The sequence below is a fragment of the Pipistrellus hanaki genome (assembly GCF_964339955.1).
Source record: "Pipistrellus hanaki genome assembly, chromosome: 10".
Classification (NCBI taxonomy): Eukaryota; Metazoa; Chordata; class Mammalia; order Chiroptera; family Vespertilionidae; genus Pipistrellus; species Pipistrellus hanaki.
In genome coordinates this window covers 60,773,682-60,797,707 of record NC_140512.1, presented here as the reverse complement: position 1 = coordinate 60,797,707, position 24,026 = coordinate 60,773,682, and the positions used below count along the sequence as shown (strand labels likewise).

Sequence of the window (24,026 nt, the reverse complement as noted above, 5' to 3'; positions counted from 1 at the left end):
CAAACAGAACCACTGCCTCTGCACATTTACTAGAAACCTGGAGTTCAGACACTGTGGATATTGGTGAGAACAGGTGGTAACACTCGAAATACATTCAGAACCCAATTTTGCATGTGATAACTTTCTTTAAAATGTTTAAACTAAAATACTATTTTTGAGACCAGAACAGAACACAGGAACACTCACTCACTGTACAGGAAACCTATATCAAATGGTTGCTAAGAATACAAGCGATAAATTCAGAACTTGATTTTCTGTGTCTTGGCGTGGACTTTCTAAAAGCTCCAAATTTGGTCTCATATGAGTAGAAAAAATATTCCAATAGTTAGACGATATATAAATGAACATATTTGAAAAGTTCATGAATTTTCAGGACGTTGCATTATCTTGTCCTTTAGGCTTCAAGTTAATTCAACAAACACTTAGAGAACACATTGGCTATCTCTGCCTCTGGGGCGATAAGGAATAAGGCAAACTCCCACCACCAAGGTGCTCCCAGGCTAGCTATGGAGACCACCACTCAAACCAGCACGCACAGCGTGACATTGCCAGCTCCGAGGCAGCAGGAGGCGTGCAATATATCTCTTTCTTTATCTTTCAATCAACCAATTAAACTACATTTCCCTGCGACCCAGACCCATGCACTTGAAAGTTCCCCAAGCCGCTGTGCGCAGCAGAACAATGTGATGGCACTTTGGGGAAGGGGCATGGTCTGACTGGTCACACAGCCTGGGCCGGACGGAGATTATTTGCGGGTCAGCTGCCCGGGAAGTAAGTAACTGGGCTGGATGGAACGCCTTCGGTGATGTGGGCATTGGAGACGGAGAGGGGCGCCCAGCTCACTCTGGCTTCCCCACGCTTTCTGGTCGGAGCCACTTAGCATCTGCAGGGAGGGCAGGGATGAATGGAAAAACAGTTCCAGGCGTGAACCCCGAAGGTCCATCTCGGGCTGTGCGGGACTGTGGGGGTCTGGCCTCTTCTCTTCCAAAGGGATGGGGGAGTCCTCAGAGAGGATGGTCACTCCGCGAAGACTCTAAACCCCAGCGGGTCCCACCGACTTCGGCCAGGGCGGCTGCTGCGGGGGGCGGGGGGTGTCGCCATGCGCCTCCTGTATTGGGACCCGCACCCTGAGCGACAGCCGCGCCCCTCCGCCCACGGTCACGCGGAACCCGGACTGCGCCAGTTCCCACCGGCGAGGCGAGGCGGTGCGCCCCCGCCCCTGCCCGCGCCCCCGCCCCCGCCCCGTCCCTGCGTCCGCCCCCGCCCCCGCCCGGTCCCGCGGCCGCGCGCACAGCCCGGCCCCGCGCGCCCCCGCCTCCCGGCGCCGCTGCGCTCGGAGCGCTCAGACCTCGGCGGCCGCAGCCAGAGAAGGAGACCGACTCCCGCCGCCCGCCCGCCCGCCCGCCCGCCCGCCGGCATGCGCCTCGGCTAGTGGCTCCTATTCCCACGATCACCACCACGCTTCCTCTCTCTCTCTCTCTCTCTCTCTCTCTCTCTCTCTCTCTCTCTCTCTCTCTCTCTCTCACACACACACACACACACACACACACACACACACACACACGATCTGCACATCTATATGCTGGAGGAGAAGACCTTTCCTTCCCGCTCGCTCCCTCTGCGCCCCGAGAAGCTGAGCGGCCGCGCGGCGGGGGCCCCCGGATCGCCCGGAGATGCTCCTCCCGGCGCGCCTCCTCGCCCTCATCCCGCTGCTCTGCGTGTGCCGCCTGGGTGAGTGGGACCTCGGGCTTCCCCTCGGGGTCCTGTGGGACACAGGTGGGGTGTCTCGGAGCCTTAGGCACTGGCTCTCGCCGCCGCCGTGTACCAGGAGGAGAAGGGGCGGGGGGCCGGGACCCCACGGTGCCAGCTGCGTGGGAAGGCGCCCTCCCCACCGCGACCTCCGCCGCCTGCCACCTGCCCGCGGGCTCCGGTCCCGCCGCACAGGAGACACTGGGCATCACTGCCCCGTCCTCACAGCTCCTCTCTCTCTCATTTTGCATTGTGGGAAGAGCCTGTTGTTCTATACACATCAGAAGATGCAGCCTTACATATAACCATGGTGCGGGGCTGCACATTACAGCGCCGTTTTTGCTGTTAAGTTCATGCTACAGATATTATGGGCTTGAATGAAAAATGCACGAGCATTACACACACACACTCATACACACACACACACACACACACACACACACACATACTCACACCCCTTCCCCCCACTGCTCACACAATGCCTGAAAGGTAGTAACAGGAACAAGCACCAACCCGACTTTTCAGTGTTTTTTTCATACTTTTAATTTAGTCACATTCAAGTCTGGGCAGTTACTTTAAAAAAAAAGTTTCAATCAACATTTCTGTCAACCTTCCGCCCCTGGTGCCAGAGCCAGAGGAGAGCTGTAGGCTGATCTGTTTATCCAGGACTCATCTTTCATGCACCGCCTTTTAGGTGACACATTAAATAGTGGAGGTGCACTCAGAAGTAGCCATTTTCCTGAAGAATTGTAAGATTGGATTATTTGCATTTTATTAAAGAAATGCTTTGTTTTGTTTTCCTTTAGTAAGATTTGCTATGATGATGGACTGTAATAGGTTTGGAGGCATGCACTTGAAAGTTGGAAAGCATACCTCCATTTATGGGTGCACATACTCCTTTTAGGTAGAGGATAAGACTTTTGTTAAATGTTTAGGTTGTTCATATTCAAGTAGATATTAACCTACATTTTCATCCAACAGATGGTGCTGTTCTTGGCACAGTCACATGTACAAGAAAAAAATAATTTCATATTCTAACTAGTTAGAATTGTATGGCAAACGTGATAACTGCCACCTCCCCAAACCTACCCCAAGACACATGGTCAAAATATCGATCCCAAAAGCTTTGCGGAAGTACTCAGGGGTGATGTGAGACACAGGGACGCTGAAGATTTACAGGGGATTCTGGTGCTGGTTCTCTCCAGCATCATACAGCTGACTCTGGAGAGGGAACGACATTTTTCGTTAGTGCTGTGGTCATCAGCTACACACCTGTGGAATGTACATTTCCTCTGTAGATCTGTTTTAACCACAAAGCCAGATCCCCTTGGTACTTAGATGATTATTTAAAACACACCTCACTGCAGTATAGAAATAAATTAGAGCATACTGTTTTGTATGCCTTCCAAACCACATCCGCTGAGTCTACTATGAATTCTTTTTAATTGAGCTGTGATTCACATGGCGTACAATTCATCTCTGAGAGTGCACGATTCAGTAGTTTTGGGTGTTTTCACAAAGTTGTGCAACCATCACTGCTATCTGATTATAACATTTCATCACCCGTCACATAAACTCCATTAATCGTCATTCCTCATTCTCTTGACCCCAGCCCTGGAAACTTCTAATCTACTTTTTCTTCTCTAGATTTGCCTGTATGAGTATTTCATATAAATGGAGTCAGATAATATGCGGTCTTCGGTGGCTCGCTTCATTCCGTTAACATAGTGTTTTCAAGGATTCTTCCTCTAGTCTAGGGGTGTCGAACTCAATCAGAGAAGGGGCCAAAATCTAAAATCCAGCCTAAATCGCGGGCCGAATGGTTTACTGAACAGTCATAAACTGACAATGTCATAAACTGATAGCGAAGTGCAGTGATGACAGCGCGGTGCGGGCCACATTGCAAGGCCTGGCGGGCTGGATTTGGCCCACGGGCCTTGTGTTTGACACATGTGCTCTAGTCTGTATCAGTACTTCATTCCATCTTGTGGCTGAACGATACCCCATTCCAATAGGCCACATTTTGCAACTTCTTAATAAAACATAATTTGTAGCTTGTTGCTTTTGGTTATTTAGATTTTAGTTTATTGGATATTTTCTTTAATGTTTTGATGATGTTAGATTATAAAGGATTAAATTAATTGTTTAAGAGTACCACAAGTGTTTGTGATGATATAGAATGTAAGCCTGTTTTAGGATTCAAATTTGATTTTTTTTTTTTTTAGGCTAACAGTTGACTCCTTTATCAACCTTTCTCTATTTTGAGAAAGTTGGCCTTTTATAGTGTTGCCTGCAGGCAGACATAGGGGTCTTTACAATCTCAGATCTGATGAGTATCTTGATCTTAGAGTAGCACAGTTTGAAAAAAAACAGAGGCACATTATCTACAAATGAAAAATTCGGCCTCCACTTCAATTATCTTTCCCTCAACATCTACCTGGTATTGTGGATGAGTTTGTTACTTGTCTTCAGTGCCCCTGAAGCCAACAAGAGACCTTGCATAGCTAAAACCAGTTTGGCTCAGAGGATAGAGCGTCGGCCTGCGGACTGTAGGGTCCCAGGTTCGATTCCCGTCAAGGGCATGTACCTTGGTTGCGGGCACATCCCTAGTAGGGGGTGTGCAAGAGGCAGCTGATCGATGATTCTCTCTCATCGATGTTTCTAATTCTCTATCCCTCTCTCTTCCACTCTGTAAAAAATCAATAAAATATATTTAAAAAAGAGAGGGAGAGAGAGAGAGAGAGAGAGAGAGAGAGAGAGAGACCTTGCACTGGTAAGAGATGCTCATGAGAGTCTACCTACTGAGGCCAGCAGTTCCTGGTGACAGCTCTGGGACAATTTGAATGCTAGGCTGCCATTCTTGCCATTATCTGCAAAAATTTGTAGAATTCACTAATGCTTTCATTATTAGCAATTAAGCCTATCTTAATGACCTTATCACTTTTTGTCCAAAATATTCTGGTGTTTTGAATGAACATATAGACCAACTGCATCCCTCAAATAACTTCAGAACACAAACAAAATATCATTAAACTATTTAGACTGGAACAAATATTTTCCCAAATTACTAAAGAGAAACATTATGGGTTTTCTTTTTATTTGGGGGGGGGGGGAGGGTTGTTAAATATGTTGTGAGTTCATCTACTTGGACTATCCTGTCAAAATTGGCCTGTAGCCTGAACTGGTTTTACCAACTAGCTAGATTACAGACCTCAAACTTTAGTGTGTGTCAGAATCACCAGAAACACTTAAAACCCAGATTTCAGGACCCACCCTGAAGAGTTTCTGATTCGGTAGGTACGGGGTGGGGCTTGAGAATCCACATCTAACAGATTCCCAGGATATGCTGCTGCCAGGGCCAGGTCCGCACTGTGACAACTTCTGAGCTAGTTTGACATGTAAATATTAGCCTAGTGTCCAGATTATTAACAAGTTTTCACTGTGGATTTGATTTCTGATACCTGACTTAATATTATTATTTTAAAAAAACCACATGAGTAACACATTTAATGCTAGAGATTCTTAATAAGAGAGGCGGAACTTAAAGATGACTGTAAGGTAATCCCCTAAGTGAATCTGGACCTTCTCTAAAATAATTGAGAGGTGTGCTACTAGGTGGAGAACTAATGTAATGACTGTATGACTCTAATTATTATTTAATCTTGACCCACTGAACAGGTAATGGGAAAAGCTGCTGTGGCTTTCCTGTAAGGAAGCTTAACTATGAGTCATAGAGGAGAGGTAACTGTTTTAAGGGCTTTTATGGAATAGTTACATTGAACTAATGAGAATCCGGGATCTTTGAATTGAGTGATAGCCCTGCAAGGTATGCAAAATGTAAAAGTGTAAATATTATTGTTAAAGAAGGTGGGGCTAGGTGGTAGAGCTTTAATAGTGAAGACAGTTCCATAGCCACTCTGTGGCCTGTATAGACTGGTGTTAAAGGGGAGAGATTAGCTCTTAGCTCAGAAGTGAGTGCTCTGCTCCCACAGCACATCATCCGTGACGGGTTTTAGCATTCACCGTATCATTTTGTAGTGTATCTATCTCCCCCTCTAGCTCCTTGAGGGCAAAGACAGTATTTCATTCACACTTGGACTTAGGATTCTTGGACTTAGAACCTATAGTAGGTACCTGGTAAATATTTAATGTACAGGTCATAGAGAAAAAGAACTGTGAAGGTTCTTAGCAGTAGCTTTTGCTGTTGAGATGGGTCCACTTCAGCTGACATTTTCTTCTTTTGATTCTGACCCCCAGCCCAAGAGTTAGGTCACTATTCACTTTGAGCCATGCCACTTCTGGCATCTCATCCTCACATTCTTTGATTCTCCCAGAAAGGCCCATAAGCATCACCTAGATCCAGACAAGACCTGGGTCTTAAAATTGGAGCTCCTGAGATGGATACTGTGAGTGTCCTCGCAGTAGCAGTTTTGAGTGAAGGTTAAATTCTAGATGAGTTGGCAGTAATGATGCTTGGATATGGCCCAGGGAGCAGGGCATCAAGTCATTGTATGTGCCTGTGTGGGTGTGTGCATGTGACTGTGTATATACTCATGTTTACCCATTAGGGAGGAGAGGGCAGTCGAGGTGAGGGGTGGTCAGTAATGAAAAATGAAGTGTCTTGAGCCCATGAAGACTTGTGTTTTTAGTCAGTCAAAAGCCATCATATTGGATTAATCTCCTCCAGTCAAGCTGGCTGCAAGAGGTAGTGGCCAAAGCTGTTCTAGAAAGCAGATGAAGGACACGGCATATAGTTGTGGGGGGTCCTTCAGCTGGGCCTGTGCCTTCTTGCAGTCTGGGAGCCCTGTGATTGGTTGCCCCGAAGAGGGAGGCCCTGCCCACTGCAGGGTCGCTGGCCAGGTAGCCTGGGACTCCCTCTTTGATCAATCACATCACACCCACCTTGGCGGCAGCAGTGAGTGCTGGGTCACCATGGAACCCACAACCCAGGAGGGACCAAGAGGTCAGCAGTTCAGTCCACTCACCAATCCCTGCCCTCCTGAGCCTGCTGTGTGCGCAGCCTGGCATTTGGTTGTTCATTCAATAATTTTGGACATTATGGACCCTGGCTCTTTATATATTAGGATGGATATGCATGCTTTTGCAAATTGTCTCAAGTTTTATTATTAATCTAAGCTGTACCTAGCTTAGCCCTGCACATAGCAGATATTAAGCATATATTGAATTGAGTTGAATTCAAATGGAACTGGGTGTGGGGTGAGTTAAAAATCCTCAGAGGAGTTAAAAACAGAAAAAAAGACTTGGTCCTCTTTTAGGATCTTTGCTGTGTTTTCTCCTTACTCCCCTTCCTTCCTTTCTCTTATTTGTTTGCTTTTGGTGGCCATTGATCTTCCTCTTCACTTCCTTTAAGCATGAATTTAAGATTTAAAAAACCCTCAGCATTGCCCAGCATCTTGATGAAGAATTAGGGAGAACATTGATGTTATTTGATCCCATTATTTAAAAATATCTTACTGTGATATAATTTGTAGTTAACATCATTTTTAAAAGATACGTTAACATTTCTTTTTGCTTAAAAATTCTAGTGTCCTAAAATAGGCAGGTTGTCTTTTTTTCTTTCTTTCATATTTGCACACATATATGGAAGCATTTAAAGTGCTGGTTAATGTAAACTTTCTGATTTCATTCAATAAATGTGAATCAATTTATGTACACATTATATACATTGGCGGGAGATAAGTTTTTTACAAGTTTCCGTAGAAATATAGTCTTTATATATTTGAAAAGAATAATGCATTAATTGGTAGGAAAGAAGCATTTCCTTTTAAAATATTCATAGTGAGTAAAATTACTTTCCCACACTTGTAGAATAGTCTATCTTTCTTTCTCTGATTTCCCCGACAACATTGACTCCATACTTTTTCTGTTCTTTCACTGTCATCGACTGGACTGCTTATTTCTTGAATCCTAAAGCTCTGATATATTTACCAAAAGATGGACATTGTTACTAGACTTTTTCTCTGAACTTATTAATTCATAACTTTGAATAAGAAAAAAAACCACTGTTGTTGTTTACAAAAACCTCTTTTGGCAGAGATCATGGTCACCACCAGAGTCCTGATTGTGTGCTCATAATAATAAAATGCTGGCCAGACATAAGGAACTTTCTATAATAGATTTTCACAATGATTTTAAGTTGCGTCATCATTAGAGTACAAATTATTTCTGTAATTAACGCTTTTGCCCTCTTGCATTCTTACACATTTTCTTAAATGGGATACAGAATTGTGCAGAATGTTGGTCTGCTCACAGGAGTGCATTACACATACGCTATCATTGTCATGTTTGTTTCAGTGCAAATAAAGATTGACAACCATTTATCGAGGTCAATGGCTCTCAATTCTCAATGCACTTTGTAATTGGTTGGTATTATGTCTCCTCCCAACATTCCTATGTTGAAATCCTATTTCCCACTGTGATGGGATTTGGAGGTGGGGCCTTTGGGAGGTAATTCATTCCAGAGGAGATCCTAAGAGTAGAGCCCCCGTGATGGGATCAGTGTCCTTATAAGAAGAGAAAGGGAGGCCAGAGCTTTCTGTCTCTCTACCCTGTGAGGATACAGAGAGACTGCAGCTGTCTGAAAGCCAGGGAGAGAGTACTCTCCAGCTCTATCCAGAACCAAATATGCTGGCTCCTTGATCCTGGACTTCCCATTATCCAGAATGATCCTAAATAATAAAAGGCTATTATGCAAATTGTCCCCCTGACCAGGAGTTCCACAGGAGCTTGACCAGGGGGCGGGGCCAGTCAGCCAATGTCCATGCCCCTCCCCGCAGCTGGCCTGGGACCCGCTGGCTGGATCCCATCCATGCATGAATTTGTGCACCAGGCCTCTAGTGAGAAATAAATGTCTGTCATTTCGCCACTCATTTTATGGTATTTTATTATAGCAGCCTGGGCTGACCGAGACACCTTTGGAACTTTTAAAACATACTATGTCTGGGCCCCACCCTGGATCCAATACATGAGTGGGTACAGGACCCAGACAGAGATGTTTTCTTAAAATTTCCCAGGTGATTAAAGAATACAACCAGGGTTTAAAAAAACACAAATCTAGGTTAACCTTGTGATACTAGTAATCTTAGTTCATTTTTCTTAAGTAGAAATATTTGCAAATTCCGTGCTATCCTAAAACATAGCTAGTGCCACAGAACAAAGGTTCTGGAAAACTTCCCATCCCTTTCTGCTCTTCTTCTTTTTCTTCTTCTTCTTTTGGCTAATCCTCATGATGTTTTTCCATTGATTTTTTAGAGAGAGTAGAAGAGAGAGGGAAAGACAGAGAAACATCCATGTGAGAGAAACACATCAATTCAGTTGCCTTCAGGGCCAAGCTAGGGAGGAGCCTACAATCAAGGTTCATGTCCTTGACTGGAATCTAACCCAGGACCTTTTGGCTGGCCCTCTATCCACTGAGCCAAACAGGCTAGGGTGCTTTCTTCTCTCCTTAAGGCAGTTTCAGTGTCAGAGTAACCCTAGAAGGAGGAGTGTGGACTATAGTAGCTGACCTCATAGTCTCTGCAAGCCAGAGGAACCTCAGGAGGCCAGACAATCTTGGAGTTGGTCCAAAGATTTAAGTCTGTCAGCAGATGGATAGATACCTGAACCAGCCTCTGAGATGGGAGTCCCAGGTGCAATATAGGCACATAATATATTTAGTTTTGTCAATGACACATATTCTTGCTAACTGTTTGTCTTGTTTATTTTCTTTCTCCATTCATAAGTTGCCAGAATCAGACTTAACTGTTTTGTTATGTAATAGGTATAAAATATAGCCATATTTTTTTATTTCATCAATTGATTTGTATGTATTTCTTAGAACGTTTTCATATTCATCAGGTCTATGCTATTTGTTTTTACAATAATTATATTTGAAAATTAATAATAGCTCCATTTAAAAGTTAATGTAGAACTGTTTCAGATGGCCCAAATAACTACTTTATTATCATTAGTAATTAACAGTGAGGACAAAAGCACAAATCAATTCAGTGAGTCTTTGTTGAGCATCTCCCTTATAATAAATATTTTCATAGAGAGAATATTCATCTAGTGGTTTGCTAAGCCTTTGCCCGAGAGAGATCCATCCATAAAGGTCTCTCATCCATAGCAGAGTTTGCAGAATATGAAGGAGTGAGTTGTATGAGAGGGTAGACAGGATTCACCTTTGGGAAGGTTTCCAGGAGATAGGGTTGGGTGTAGACCCTGCAGTGTGGGTAGGTGGGATCAGGGGTTACTGTTGGAGAAAAGGGCATTAGTTTCAATATACACATGTATGTCACGATTTACATTAAAGATATATGAAATGGTAAATGAATGAAATAAGTGGTAAATTAATAACGTTTAGAAAAGAAATAATGCAAGCATAGTTTTTCTTGTGTAATGAAGAAATGTAATTATATTGTGCTATTGAGAGCTGATTGCAAGAATTTGATATTTAAGAAGTATGGCTGAATGGATTCTTCAAGAGTAATATTTGATTATGATAAATTTGCCCTTGATGGCTTATAAAGTGGGGAAATGACATGTAATATGTATTATAATATACTAGAGGCCCTAGGGGATTGGGCCTAACCTGGCAATAAGACATCCCTCTGGCAGCCCAGGACCACTCAGGGGATGTCAGACTAACGGCCGTTAGTTGGACATCCTTAGCACTGCTGAGGTGGCTGGAGAGGCTCTGGCTGAGCGGCACTCCTCCTGTGGAAGCACATTGACCACCAGGGGACAGCTCCAGCATTGAGCGTCTGCTCCCCTGGTGGTCAGTGTGCATCATAGCAACTGGTCATTACATTGTTAGGATCAATTTGCATATTACCCTTTTTTTATATAGAATATTTATATAAGTATTTTATCTGTAACTACATATGTATATTGTACATATATACACACAATAAATATATAAGAATATATGTTTCTGCTTCTCAAAATTGATAGTGCCTTATTTTGAGCATTCTAATTATAAGATTATATCCTTCAGAAAAATTAGGTTTAATGGTAGGACTTATCCTGGATATTTTGAGCCTGCCTTTTGCCTGCCTCCCACATAAAGAAAGAAGAGGAAGGTCTGCTTCTTCCTGTGACCTGAATACAGTTCTGTGCCTCTCAGAGGGGTGAGCCCAGTTGAGATCAATAGAACTCATTTCACCAGCTCCTCATTGAACAGCTACTGTTTGCTTAGCACTGTGCTGGACTTCAATAGTTTTTCTCTTTCAGGAGTTAATTTTGATACAGATATGAAATGAACCCTGGTGGGAGTATACCAGAATAGAGAAAAAATGAAATAAATGTTCGGTTATATGAATCAGATTTTAAGTCTGTAGAAAGTTATAAAAAGGACAGACAAAATAAAGATGTGAATTTATTTTAAAAATATATCTGTGACCATATGAGCAGCACTTTCTCCTTTTGAACATGGGACATTTACTATTTCATTTAATAATTGAAACCCCTTTTGTACCTCCTCCCTTATTTTTGCTAGATACAGAAACAAAAAGATAAGCTTATATTTATTACTCATTTCAGATTACTCACGGAAAGAGAAGCTTCAGTACAGAAGTTGGTTGGGTTTTGCATCTCTAGTCTGAAATGCATTTACTTCACCTTCATATCCTATCACATTGAAAATAGTAGTGCAAAGAGCAAGATACAGAAGCAAGATATTTGTTAAAACACTCATCCTGTATGTTCTGTTCAATACTTACTGTTAAGAAAATGTCACAGAATTTCCATAGTTATGTCTGTCCCAATGCAAAGTTTAATTTTTGGTAGTGGCAACTGCTGTTTTATTTCAAAGATAAACTCTTGGTGCTAAGATTTCAAAGACTGGGTGGATATGCCTATGATTCTTAGGTAAAAGTTTATCAAAACGGGGCAAGAATTTTAGACAAAGAAGTGCAGAGAATGAAATAAATTTTAATTAGTCGAGAATGGCTAGTACACGTTGCCTTTATATCCCTTAAGATGCAGAACAGTCTGGGCACCATCCATCCCACAGGAGAGGATCCCTCTTGCCTGTGACTCTAACTTCTATTCTTCCCTATCTTTCATTACATTTTAGCTATTTAGTATTCTTGGCAGAAGAAATCAAGAAAACACAAGATGCTTTCTTGTTCCTCAGTAATGAATTCAAAATTTTATACTAACCCTCCATTCCATGAAATGATAAAATAACCACCATTTTTTTTAAAAAAAAAGAGAATATTCCAGTTCCCTGTTTGATGGGAGCTTTTCAAGATGGCGCTCGCTCTCTTTCTCTCCTTCTCTTCCTCCTCTTTTTCCTCCTCCTCCCCATCCTTCTCCTTCTCCTCTTCCTCCACATTTTGGAATTAGAATCCTACAACATTTGCCATTTGAAAAAATAAAGCAATTGGTGCATTTTTACAAACATGATGAGCTGTGAAGATGTGTCAGACTCAGTGGCATTCAGGCAAATGAAGATGATATTTAGCCAAGTAATCACTCTGGTAATGGTTGTGGTGCATAAATCTTTTTACCTGAGACGAGTTGGGTCTTCTCTAAATGATGACAGAGGCTACCTCATGCAGTGAGTTTTTCATTATGAACCCATGGGGAGTGCTGGCTTTCTAAACATGAGGCTTTGAGACTGCAGCACACAGTCTTCTGGAGATTGGTTTGGGTGATTGGAGGAAATCCTGAAAATAGGTCAAGAAAAATTGATACAGATTTTTGTGTGGAAGAGATTGTGCTTGTGGCCTTCTACTATCATCAAATATGCCAGACTATGCAGCTTTAGTGAGAAAATGTGTTCACATTTATCCCAGTTAGGGTCCTTAGGCTGGAGTGTATGCTTCCACTGATTGGAACTCTCAAGACCTTTATATGAAGAGTTTTTTGCATATTTTATTGCTCAGTCATCTATAAACCCCAAACACATATCTATTTGTTGATCAAAACTCAGCTGGAAAGCTCCATTGCACCAAATGTCATTCATATACATACATACACCCACATACCCACACACAGAGCCATGGAAATAGTAACACATCCATCCATTCCCTACTAAGCTAGAAAACCTTGCTAATCGAGGAAACCAACCTGTCTCTTCCCATAAGGCAAAAAGTTCAATAAACATGCTATAGTCATTAGTGACTTAACACAAATTATTGCTTGTCTAAGGCCAATGTTAAAACTTTTTATGTAAATTTGTAGTGACAAATATTGTTGGTATGCTTTTCCTTTTACATGGTGTGTTTCTTTAATTCTCAGAAGAAAAAAAAACACTCACAAAAAACTAACTTCAATAATGAAACACAATAGAGGAATCAGGTCTCCATCCATGGAAACTAGAAAGTACTAGGTGGGATTTTGTTTTGCTTCTACTCAGTATTGGGAGGGATCTGTAGATTCATGTAACTCTTGATATCATAAGATGCTCTCATGAGAGCATTCAAGGTGCTTCAAACCTGAACTCCGGCTACCTGTCCCACTTGACCTGACCCTTCACACCAGTGCCCTTCACTTTGGCTCAAGCTTTTCCTTTTCCTGTGGAGGCTTTGGCTCCTTGCATCCCTAGTTTTCTTCTACGTGCACTGTGAAACCTTCTCTAACACAGCACGTTTCCCTGCCCCAGAGAGGAAACATCACTCATGCTATATCCATAACTCTCTTCCTTGAAAGAGTCTTGTCTCAAGGGATACAACAAGCCCTGGTCTGTCAAGACCCCTGACCGGTAAAGTAGATGCTCAATCAGTACTTGTGACATAAAGCAAGGGATGAAATTCCTGCCAAAGCAGTCACTTTAAGAACAGAAAATCCAATAGGATCCATGTAGTCAAAAGTGAAATATGGCCCACACCCCATCTCATTCAGCACACTGTTTAGCAGAGTGAGGAACTTGGGATCACATTTCCAGCATTCAGAATTAGAATTCAGTTCACCCTCTTATTTTAAAAAAAGTAAACCAAAAGTGGGTCAATCAAATTACATTCTCATTTCAACAGACCCAGGAGTCTATATGGATTTTGAACTGAATTGGCATACTCTCATGGACCACTTTCTAAGGGCTTTTCCTCTCGGCATTCAGGCTTTTAAGAAAGAAAAGTAAGCGATTGGAATAGAGTACAATAGTGAATGCAGAAGAAGGGGAGAAAGATGGCTGTGGCCAGAAACATGAGAGAAAGAGGACTATAAGTTTCTTTATTCTAAGCAGTGGTGGGAGAATCTACTTGCTGGCCTGCACAGCGGATGCGCCATTTCTGTGGCTGAGTTTTCCCTATGTTTCCTGTCAAACCAGGGTTTTAATGAAACAAAAAGATACCGGATCCTTGTCACTAACACCTCCTCATCCCTCCAGGGCCAGCCAAGAGCATTTCCCTCAGTTCTTTTTATCCTTTTTTTAAACCAAGAACAAGATCTAAGATACTTGAGATCCTGTTCGATTCAAGTGTGGAGAAAAGCGCTGTACATTTTATAGCCACTGGTTACCTGTTGCTGTCAATAGCTTTATTGTCTGCATTTTACCATGTGTCCAGTGCTTTAAAATTTTGCAACAGGCTACGTTTTAGATTTGTAGAGTAAAAGCTATTTTACTTGGAAAGAAGAGCCAGTGTTCTTGATACTTAAAATCTCTAAACAAACAAACAAACAAACAAATAAATAAAAATGTGAGAATAGCAGAGTTTTGTCTGGCCCTTCTTGGGGTTCTATGAGGGATATTCTAAAACCAAGTTTTGTGACAAGAATCCTAGTTTCTTTTCTTTGGGCTTCTGAACTGCTTTACAGTGTAGCTGAATGGCTCACAATAAGATATGTGAAATATGAAGAAGAGATTATGAATAAAAACAGATTGCTCAAATCAAGTCTATCAAGATGAGGCAAATGTTTAGTGAAGTATTATAGAGGTCAGTGTTCAATTCAATAAAAAGAATTTAAATATTTATGAGACAAATAGGCAAATAGAAATCATTTGCAGACTTCTGTAGCTTCCCAATTCTGCAAATAACCTTGAAAGGAAGTTGAATTCAGGAAAACTTGTCCCAGATAGACTAGGATAAAGGACCCTCTAAAATACATAATTGCTTATATTGAAAAAATTAGTCATTCTTTTTAACTTAATGTCAATTATATTATTATTTAGTAATAGATTATTTAAGGAATTATTTTGAAATGTTTAATATTTCCAGAACAAAATGTATGCATTATAATTTAAGAAATACAAAATTAAGAGAAAAAATATCTGAGGAAAAGAATTACAATACTCAGATATTTAATTAAAAGACACCGAAAAAGGAAGTACTTGGTGACATAGTGATGGTTGATAGGATGTTAGATTATTAAAAGTTCAAAAAACTATTTTCTTATATAATAGAAGAAGCAGTATTTGGTCTGATGCAGAATTAGCAAATAGGTTTAAACCTTTTTTTACTAGTTTTCAGGTTAGGAGTTACTCCTGGCAAGCAGCTCTGTCACCAGTCATCACTAAGTTATAGATAGACAATGCGTCTTTTTTTATTTCTACAGCCTAAATTCATCCTATTACTTACATTCAATTTCATGTTAATCCATTTCAGAACTCAGGGGGACGGAAAATAAGATTATCTTTCCAGATTGGGGAAATATTTTTATTTTTATTTATTTACTTATTTATTTTTTATTCAATTTATTAGGGTGACTTTGGTTAATAAAATTTTAGGTTTTAGAGGTACAATTGTATACCACCTCATCTGGATATTATCTATGTTCACCATCCAAAATCCAGACTCCTTTCATCACCATTTACCCCCTGTTTACCTTCTCCCCAGCTTCCTATCACTCCGGTATTCACCATATTGTTGTCTGTCTATGAGGGTGTTTTGTTTTGTTTTGATTTTAAATGCAATTCTTCACCTGTTTCACCCAGCTCTTCTATCTCCTCCTCTCTGAAAGCTGTCAGTCTGTTCTGGGTATCTCTAAGTGTGTTTCTATTTTGTTTATTTTGTTCATTACATTCCACATATAAGTGAAGTCCTATGGTATTTGCCTTTTTCTGTCTGGCTGATTTCACTTAGCACAATACCCTGTAGGTACATCCATGCCATCATAAAAAGTAAAATTTTCTTTTTTCTATCTTTATGCCCTAATAGTATTCCATTGTGTAAATATACCACATATTTTTAATCCACTCATATATTTATGGGCACTTGGGCAGCTTCCAAATCTTAGCTATTGTAAATAATGCTGCAAGGGACAGAGGAGTGCATATATTCTTTGGAATTAGTGTTTTGAGATTCTTTGGATACATTCCTAGAAATAGAATCTCTGGGTCTTAATGCAGTTCCATTTTTAATTTTTTGAGCTAAGTCCTATTGTTTTCCACAGTGGCTGTACCAATCTGCATTTCCACCAATAGTGCAATGGGTTCCATTTTCTCTACATCCTTGCCAACACTTGTTGTTTGTTGACATGATAGCCATTCTGACAGGTGATACCTCATTGTGGTTTTAATTGGTATATCTCTGATGATTAATAACATTGAGCATGTTTTCATATGTTTATTGGCCATCTGCATGTCCTCTTTGGAGAAGTATCTATTCAGGTTCTTTGCCCATTTTTATTGGATTTTTTTCTTGGGGTTGAGTTGTGTAAGTATTTCATAAATTTTGGATATCAATTCTTAGCAGATGTATCATTGCCAAATATGTTTTCCTATTCAATGAGTTGTCTTTGCATTTTGTTGATGCTTTCCTTTGCTGTGCAAGAACTTTTACTTATGAGGTAGATCCATCTGTCTATTTTGTTTGTTTCCCTTTCCTGTAGCAATATATATGAGAAAATATTGCTCTGAGAAATGTCTGAGATTTTATTTCATATGTTTTCTTCTAGGATTTTTATGATTTCAAGTCTAACATTTAAGTCTTTATAAACATTGTTTGAACTCTGTCTCTGGTATATTGCATTCCTCCATTTCATTTAATTCTTTTCCTGTGGATTTCTCCTGTTCTTTAATTTGGGGCCTGTTTATTGCTCTTTTCATTTGGCTGCCTCTCTGTACTTGTTTTTGTGTATAGGTAGATCTGCTATCTCTCCCTATTTTTGTAGGATGGCATTATATAGTAAGTTCCATTATAAGTGCCTTCTGTAGCTCATTAATATAGTCTCCCTATTCACCTAAGGTAGTTGCTTCATGAATGTCCCTAATCCTGATCCCAACAACATTACCACCAACCTAGATAAGAACATTTTCCCACTCCAATGAGATGATAGACTGGAAATACCCAGAAATGAGGATTCCCACTTACACCAGGCACAAAAGTTTTTAAGTCTCCCAGGTAACATAATAGGGATCTTATCCATCTGTTTTATAGTGAAAACACTCATAAAAGTAAATACTAAGACCCCTGATATTTTTATGAGTAAAGCAGCTTTCCAAACACTATACAACCGAACTTCTATAAATGACTTAAAGAGTTGATTTTCCTCCATATTAAATTCAATTATCATATAAAAGTTGCCATTTGATAATAGGAAAGAATTGGTGGGATTTTTAGAAACCAAAGGTCATATTAAGAATCAAGAAAAAGCCAAAACCAGTTTGGCTCAGTGGTAGAGCGTTGGTCTGTGGACTGAAAGGTCCCAGGTTCGATTCCGGTCAAGGGCATGTACCTTGGTTGCGGGCACATCCTCAGTAGGGGGTGTGCAAGAGGCAGCCAATCAATGATTCTCTCTCATCGATGTTTCTAACTCTCTATCCCTCTCTCTTCCACTCTGTAAAAATTCAATAAAAATATATTAAAAAAAGAAAAGAAAAAGAAAAACCAATAAAATAGATATATTAAATTTTTTTTTTTCCAAGACTGTTCAACTTCAGCCAGGTGACTATCAAAGTATGCATGGGGGGAAAAATTCTCTTTAATTGGTCTCAGTTATTTTGAAATATATGCTCTGAATAGTTTAATGTCACACTTGTCTTTTGAGTAACCAATATCTGCTTTCTTATGGCTAAAAGAACTTTCATTTGAACCACAAATAAGAAAAAAATCAAGCTGTTAAAAATGTGACTTTTTAACACAGCCTTTCCATTTTTGTATAGTAAGAAAAATAATTTATTACATAAAGGATGTGTTCTTCTTTTTTTAAATCAATTTTTATTGTTCATATTATTACAAAGGTTCCTCATTTCTTCCCCCCTCCACCAGGTTCCCACCCCACCCTCTGCCCTTTTCCCACCCCACATTGTCCTCATCCATAGGTGCACAGTTTATGTTCAGTCTCTTCCTGCATCCACCAAAGGATGTGTTCTTTTATATTTCACAAAATATTTTGAGACCTATTTTTACAAAGAGGTTTGTATTTAGCAATCAAATAAATGAATAAATTACGTTTGAAGTATGGCTTGAATCCTAACTAAATCAAAACAGAAAAGCAGAGAATTAAAAATTATATATATTTTTGCATGAACTTCTTGATCATCAGGAGAATCGTCAGAAATAAGAGACTTTTCTTCTGATAAGTCAGTATTTTCTTTTAGTGCATTAACTTCTATTTCATTATCTTCTTTTCAATTCCAGTGAGAGGACCCCAGAGGCCTTTATCTGTCAGTACTTAGAAACCCCTGCACCCACGTTAGCAGCTGATCAGCTTCCCTAATCTATGTGGACCAGGATTGTTAGAGCCCTTCCACTTTCTACGGACATTAGTGTTTTACCTAATTTCGTCAGTGCTCTGATGGGTAGTCTCAAAAATAAATCTTTGATAAATTGTGCAAGGATTTCTGTGGGATAAGCACTGCCAGGTGAAGGTGTGAGTCTGTGGGACTTGGGCAGGTCCTGCACATTCTCCTCCCAGAGGAGGGACCATTCCCCTTTCTGCTCAGGGAACCTTTGGGGGTCTCTGCTGCCTCACTTTGTCCCCAGGGCTGATGGTCATGAGACCGGAAAACAGCCAGTCCGATGGTGACAGTGATGTCTCCCCAGAGTTGACAGTGTGTGTGTGTGTCCCCCTGGGGACAGGGGGCATCTCTGACATGTGCTGGTATGGGCACTGCCTCTAGATAGACGGTGGTGATGCTTGCCCAGCATCATGAATGTACTTCAAGCTCAGAAATGGCAACACTTAAAATATGAATAATACGATTTATTTATTACTTAATCAGGGTTATACAATGGGAACATAAACGCTAAAAACAGAAAAAAGGAAATAATAAAGTCAAAAACCTCCCAACTCCCTGAAATAATAAGAGTCAAAACATGAAAAATTGTATCATGCCATGGAGAACAAAAAAACAAGAAAAGAAAAACAGAAGAGAAAAGGAAAATATAAAGTTTTCCCCTTATGACAGGATGTGCAAGCTCAGCCAGCAGCTCTTGAACTGGGTTCTCCACAGGCAGGTCCTCCACTGAGGCAGGAACCACCATGACCTCCACGGAGGGTTCTTCATCCAGCGGTGGTGGGGCCTCTATTTCTACTGGTGCCGCCCCTGGCTCCATAGCTACAGCTGGAGAGGCTGCTGGAGGTGGTGAAAGCTCTGCAGGTGGAGATGCCTCCAGCTCTGCATCAGGAGGAGCTGCCTCTGCCTCCTGGGCTGGTGCTGGAGTTGGGAGAGGAGAAAAGATCACTCAGGTGCTTGCATTTCCATCTGTCCCCCAAAGCAAGAGCACAGCTAGAGCCTAGGACCCACCAAAGGATGCGCTCCCTACTGGCAGTCAGCAGATGGATAGTCTTAGGTGGTCTTTGCTCCTGGCCAGGCTCTAGGGGTGCTCCCCATGTGTCTGTCAAGTGCCTCTCCCCATAAGCTCCCATGGACCTCCCCAAACCTTCCCACCCCTACACCACCCCATGTTCTCACCCTTGGGCCCTTGAGCTGGGCCATCCATAGGCAGCGCCTCCTTTGAGGCAGGAGCCAGCATGGGCTCCAGGGAGGGTTCTTCATCCAGCGTTGGTGGGGCCTCCTTTTCCTCTGGGGCCGGCCCTGGCTCCACAGCTGCAGCTGGAGAGGCTGCTGGAGGTGGTGAAAGCTCTACAGTTGGAGATGCCTCCAGCTCTGCATCCTGCTCCTGAGGCTGGACTTTGGTTGTGACAGGAGGAGCTGCCTCTGCCTCCTGGGCTGTTGCTGGAGTTGGGAGAGGAGAAAAGATCTCCCAGGTGCCTGCATGTCCATTGTCCCCCAAAGATAGAACACAGCCACAGCCCAGGACCCACCACAGGACATCTTCCCTGCCCCAAGTCCAGCAGATGGATGGTCAGAGGCTGGTCTTTGTTCCCGGCCAGCCTCTGGGGGTGCTCCTTGTGTGTTTGGCAGCATCCTCTCCCCATAAGGTCACATGGATCTCCCCACCCATTCCACCCATGTCAGCCCCACCTCCTCACCCTTAGGCTGTGCCTCGTTGGGCTCCAGATCTTCCCACTCGGTGTTATTAACAAGGATATAGCGCTTCAGGTCAGAGTTGAAAATTGGCATCTGCATGTTGAAACTGAGCAGCTTGGAGATTGGAGGCTTGTGGAGCCTAGACAACTTCGGTGGAGGAGTCCTCCTCCGCCCACCCACGGGCCCTGGCTCCCCAGATGCCCAGGAGGCCACACACACTTCAGGCCTGTCCTGGCCCTCAGTGGTGTGGCTCTCGGCCCCCTCACTCCTGGACATGAGGAAGGGGTCCTCCTGGACCAGCTGCTGCTCCACCTTGGTCTGGGTTGAGCTCTGCAATGACAGTGACCAGCAGCCAGTCAGTAGGACTCAATCATGGCCCTAGTCACTGCTGCTTCTGCCCCTGGACCTTCTGCTTCCGGATCAGGCCCAGCCCTGTGTCTGCACAGACCTCCTCCCAGGGGAAATGAGAGTCACCTCCAGGGCTCAGGATAGACCTCGGGCAGAGAGCAACCCACACTCCACGTCCACCCAGCCAGCCTTGATCTAGGGTGCGAGCATGACTGATCCTGACACCCCAACCTAACCTATTCCTGTTCCTGGCAGACCCTCCCCATGTGAACACCCCTTCACCACACACACACACACACACACACACACACACACACACACGGTGAGGACATAGGGCTGCTCAGGTGGGATCAGAGTGGTGACCTGGCCTGAACAAAACTGCCCTAAGCCTCCCTGTGTTACCGCCGGGTCCCGTCGTCTGGACTGAGTCCGGATCCAGCGGCGGGCATGTCGGAATATACACTCATCTTTGCCTTTCTTGAGGCCTCGGCCTCGGGACACGGGGAGACAACACGAAAACATGGTGTTCTCTCCAGTGCCTCTATCCGAGTGAGACGGGAAGGGCAATTACAGAATGTAGCTGCCTGGTTACCAGGTTCTGTTGGGTTCCATCGTCAGGAAGTGAGGTCGCCCATGGGTCCCCTACCCCGAGCATCTCCTCTGACATGAGCAGCGACCTCACTTCCTGACAATGGAGCCCAGCGGAAGCCGGTAACCAGGCAGCTCCATTCTATAACTGCCCTTCCCATCTCACTCAGATAGAGGCAATAAAAATTGCCTGATGACACAGTAATTCCACTTTTGGGTATATAATCAAAGAAACCCAAAACACTAATTCAAAAAGATATATGCACTCCTACATTTATTACAGCATTATTTACAATATTCAAGATATGGCAGCAACCCAAGTGCCCATCCTATATAATAAAAGGGTAATATGTATATTGACCCTAATGACTGGTTTTGGTGGTGCACAGTGACCACTAGGGGACAGACGCTCAATGTAGGAGCTGCCCTCTGGTGATCAGTACACTTCCACAGGGAGAGCACCACTTAGCCAGAGACTGGCTCATGTCTGGCCAGCGCAGTGGCAGAGGTAGGAGCCTCTTCCACTGCCATAGCAGTGCAAAGGATGTCTGGCTAATGGCTCTAAAGAGCGGGCCTAAGCAGGCAGGTGGACAGCCAGAGAGATGTCTGACTGCAGGCTTAGGTCTGGTCCCCCGAGTTAAGCCATTACTCAGATATCACCCGAGGGGTCCCAGACTGTGAGAGGGCACAGGCCAGCTTAGGGACCACCCCCTTAGTGCAAAAATTTTTGTTTACTGGGCCTCTAAGTCAATAGTTGAGTGGATAAAAAAGTAGTGCTACGAATACTAGTATACAATGGAATAATACTTGGCCATTAAAAATAATGAAATCTTACCATTTGCAAGAGCATGGATGGACTTACAGGGTATTATTGCTACGTGAAATAAGTCAGTTGGAGAAAGCAAATACCATGCGATTTCACTTATATGTGGACTCTAAAGAATGAAATAAATGACCAAACTAAATAGAAACAGACTTATCGATACAGAGAACAAACTTATTGTTGCCAGATGGGAGAGGGATTAGGGGGTTGGGAGAAGAAGGTGAAGGAATTAAGAAGTACAAATTGACAGTTACAAAATAGTCCTAGGAATGTTAAGTACATCATAAGGAATAGAGTCACTAATATTGTAGTAACTCTGTATGGTGCCAAGTAAGTACTAGACTTATTAGGGGGATCACTTCATAAATTATTTAAATTTATAACCACTATGCTGTATACCTAAAACTAATATAAAATTGAATATCAACTCTAATTGAAAAGTAAAAGAAATTATGAAAAAATCATGACACTATTTTGAATTTATGAATGAAAAAGTGGAAAGAGTAAATACTATAATTTCTTTTTAAATATAAGTTACAAAATTAACCCTATTAGAAGCCTAAACCCTATACAGAACAATTATGACAGAAGAAAATGAGGAAATATATAAAGAGTTCCTCTAATAAAAGGCCTAGATAGTGTCATGGGAAGTCTGTCATAATGTTTATAAGTCAAAATATAAAGAAAACTTAAACTACTCCAAAGCAGAGCAAGTGACTTCATTTTTCTTTCAAATTTGTTTTAAGGAACATTTCTCATTGACCCCCAAACTGATGAAGACTTCATAAAAATTTATTAGTTTTAAAATGTATAACCAATCTCAGTTATGACTGTTGATGCAGACATTTTAAGTAAGAGTTAACAGATTCTAACCGAATATTTTAAGCAATGATTAAGATTCCTATAGGACTTACTTTGGGAAAATCAGGTCTTAAAACAGTTATATAGGGAATGAATTAGATGATCAAAGTTTTTAAATTATGAGCACAGGGAAGAATTAGGTTAATTTAATATTAATTTTTAAGGGATGCAATATTTTCATCCTGCTTTTTAAAGAGGCTTTTGTGACTTTAATTAATAAGTTATTCATTCAAAATAAGAGGCTTTTGTGATTTTAGTTAATGAGTTAATCATTCAGTATACAGAGCCTCACACAAAATTCAGCCATTATGGTTGTGGTCCTTTGGATGTAACTTTAATCATAAAGTTATGTATAGCCCATGTTTTCAGAAAAGCTTGTTATGACTTCAGAAATTTTTGGTAATTATCTCTTTTGCAAAAGCAGAAGGGACAATGTAATATTAGGAAATGTGAGTTCTGTGTGTGACTGCAGAAGAACTTCCTCTCCTCCTAAAGCAGGAGGCTCTGTGTGAATGCTTACAGCTATAGGTGAGGTCTTGAACAGCAGCGTTTTATCTATTCATCACTACAGCGATGCTTTCTTCCCAGTTATTAGCTTAACATATGATAATACAAATTAATCAGCAGATGTTAACTTAATGAGTGTTTCTTATTAAATGTTAAAATAATGAATGTTTCTCATCATGCTGTTAGTTCTACCATTAAAAAGAATCCTCTAGCCTTCTGCCTCCTTTCTCTCATTCCCTTTTCAGCTAAACCTTTGGGAATGTTTTCTGTATCCATCGTCTCCATGTGCTCTCCTCCTGTTTGCTTCTGAACCACTCTACACAGGGTTCTGTTTCCACCCCTCCAAAAAACTGCCCTCACCAATCTCACCAGCAGCCTCAAGATTGCTACATCCAATAGGCAATGTTCTTGGTTTTCATTTTGTTGACCTACCAGCAGCTTTCGAAAATTATCACTTTGTGTTTTGGGCACGGCATTGTTCATGTGACTTTCAGAACGTGACACTTGGCCTGGTTCTCCGGGCTTTCCCACTGGCCATCTGCTTTGCCGATTCCCTCAAGCACTTTTGCTGGTTCCTTCTCATCTGCCCCCTGATGGACAGTGCATGTCATAAAGACTGATTTACTGGTCTACTATCTTCCCCTTGGTGGTGAGTGCATGTCATAGCAAGCTGTTGAGCACCCTTAACATATCATTAGCATATTACACTTTGATTGGTTGAATGGCCAACTGAATAACTAGACACTTAGCATATTAGGCTTTTATTATATATGATACTTATTGAGGGAGATTTAAAATAATGGTATTTTATTTTATTTATTTATTTATTTA

General features: G+C 41.8%; 1 protein-coding gene across 4 annotated transcripts in view; it reads left to right on the top strand.

Annotated features, from left to right (window-relative positions):
* Positions 1-1,320: 1,320 nt before the first annotated feature.
* PTPRZ1 (protein tyrosine phosphatase receptor type Z1) overlaps positions 1,321-24,026 on the top strand; it is a 170,684-nt gene continuing 147,978 nt past the window's right edge. For 3 of the 4 annotated variants that reach the window (XM_084897131.1, XM_084897129.1, XM_084897128.1), the window contains exon 1: positions 1,530-1,731. In XM_084897131.1, coding sequence (XP_084753257.1) covers positions 1,674-1,731 — 58 coding nt within the window. In that variant the 5' untranslated portion in view covers positions 1,530-1,673. Of the gene's footprint in view, positions 1,732-24,026 lie in introns of all 4 variants that reach the window. The other variant, XM_084897130.1, reaches the window with a different exon arrangement.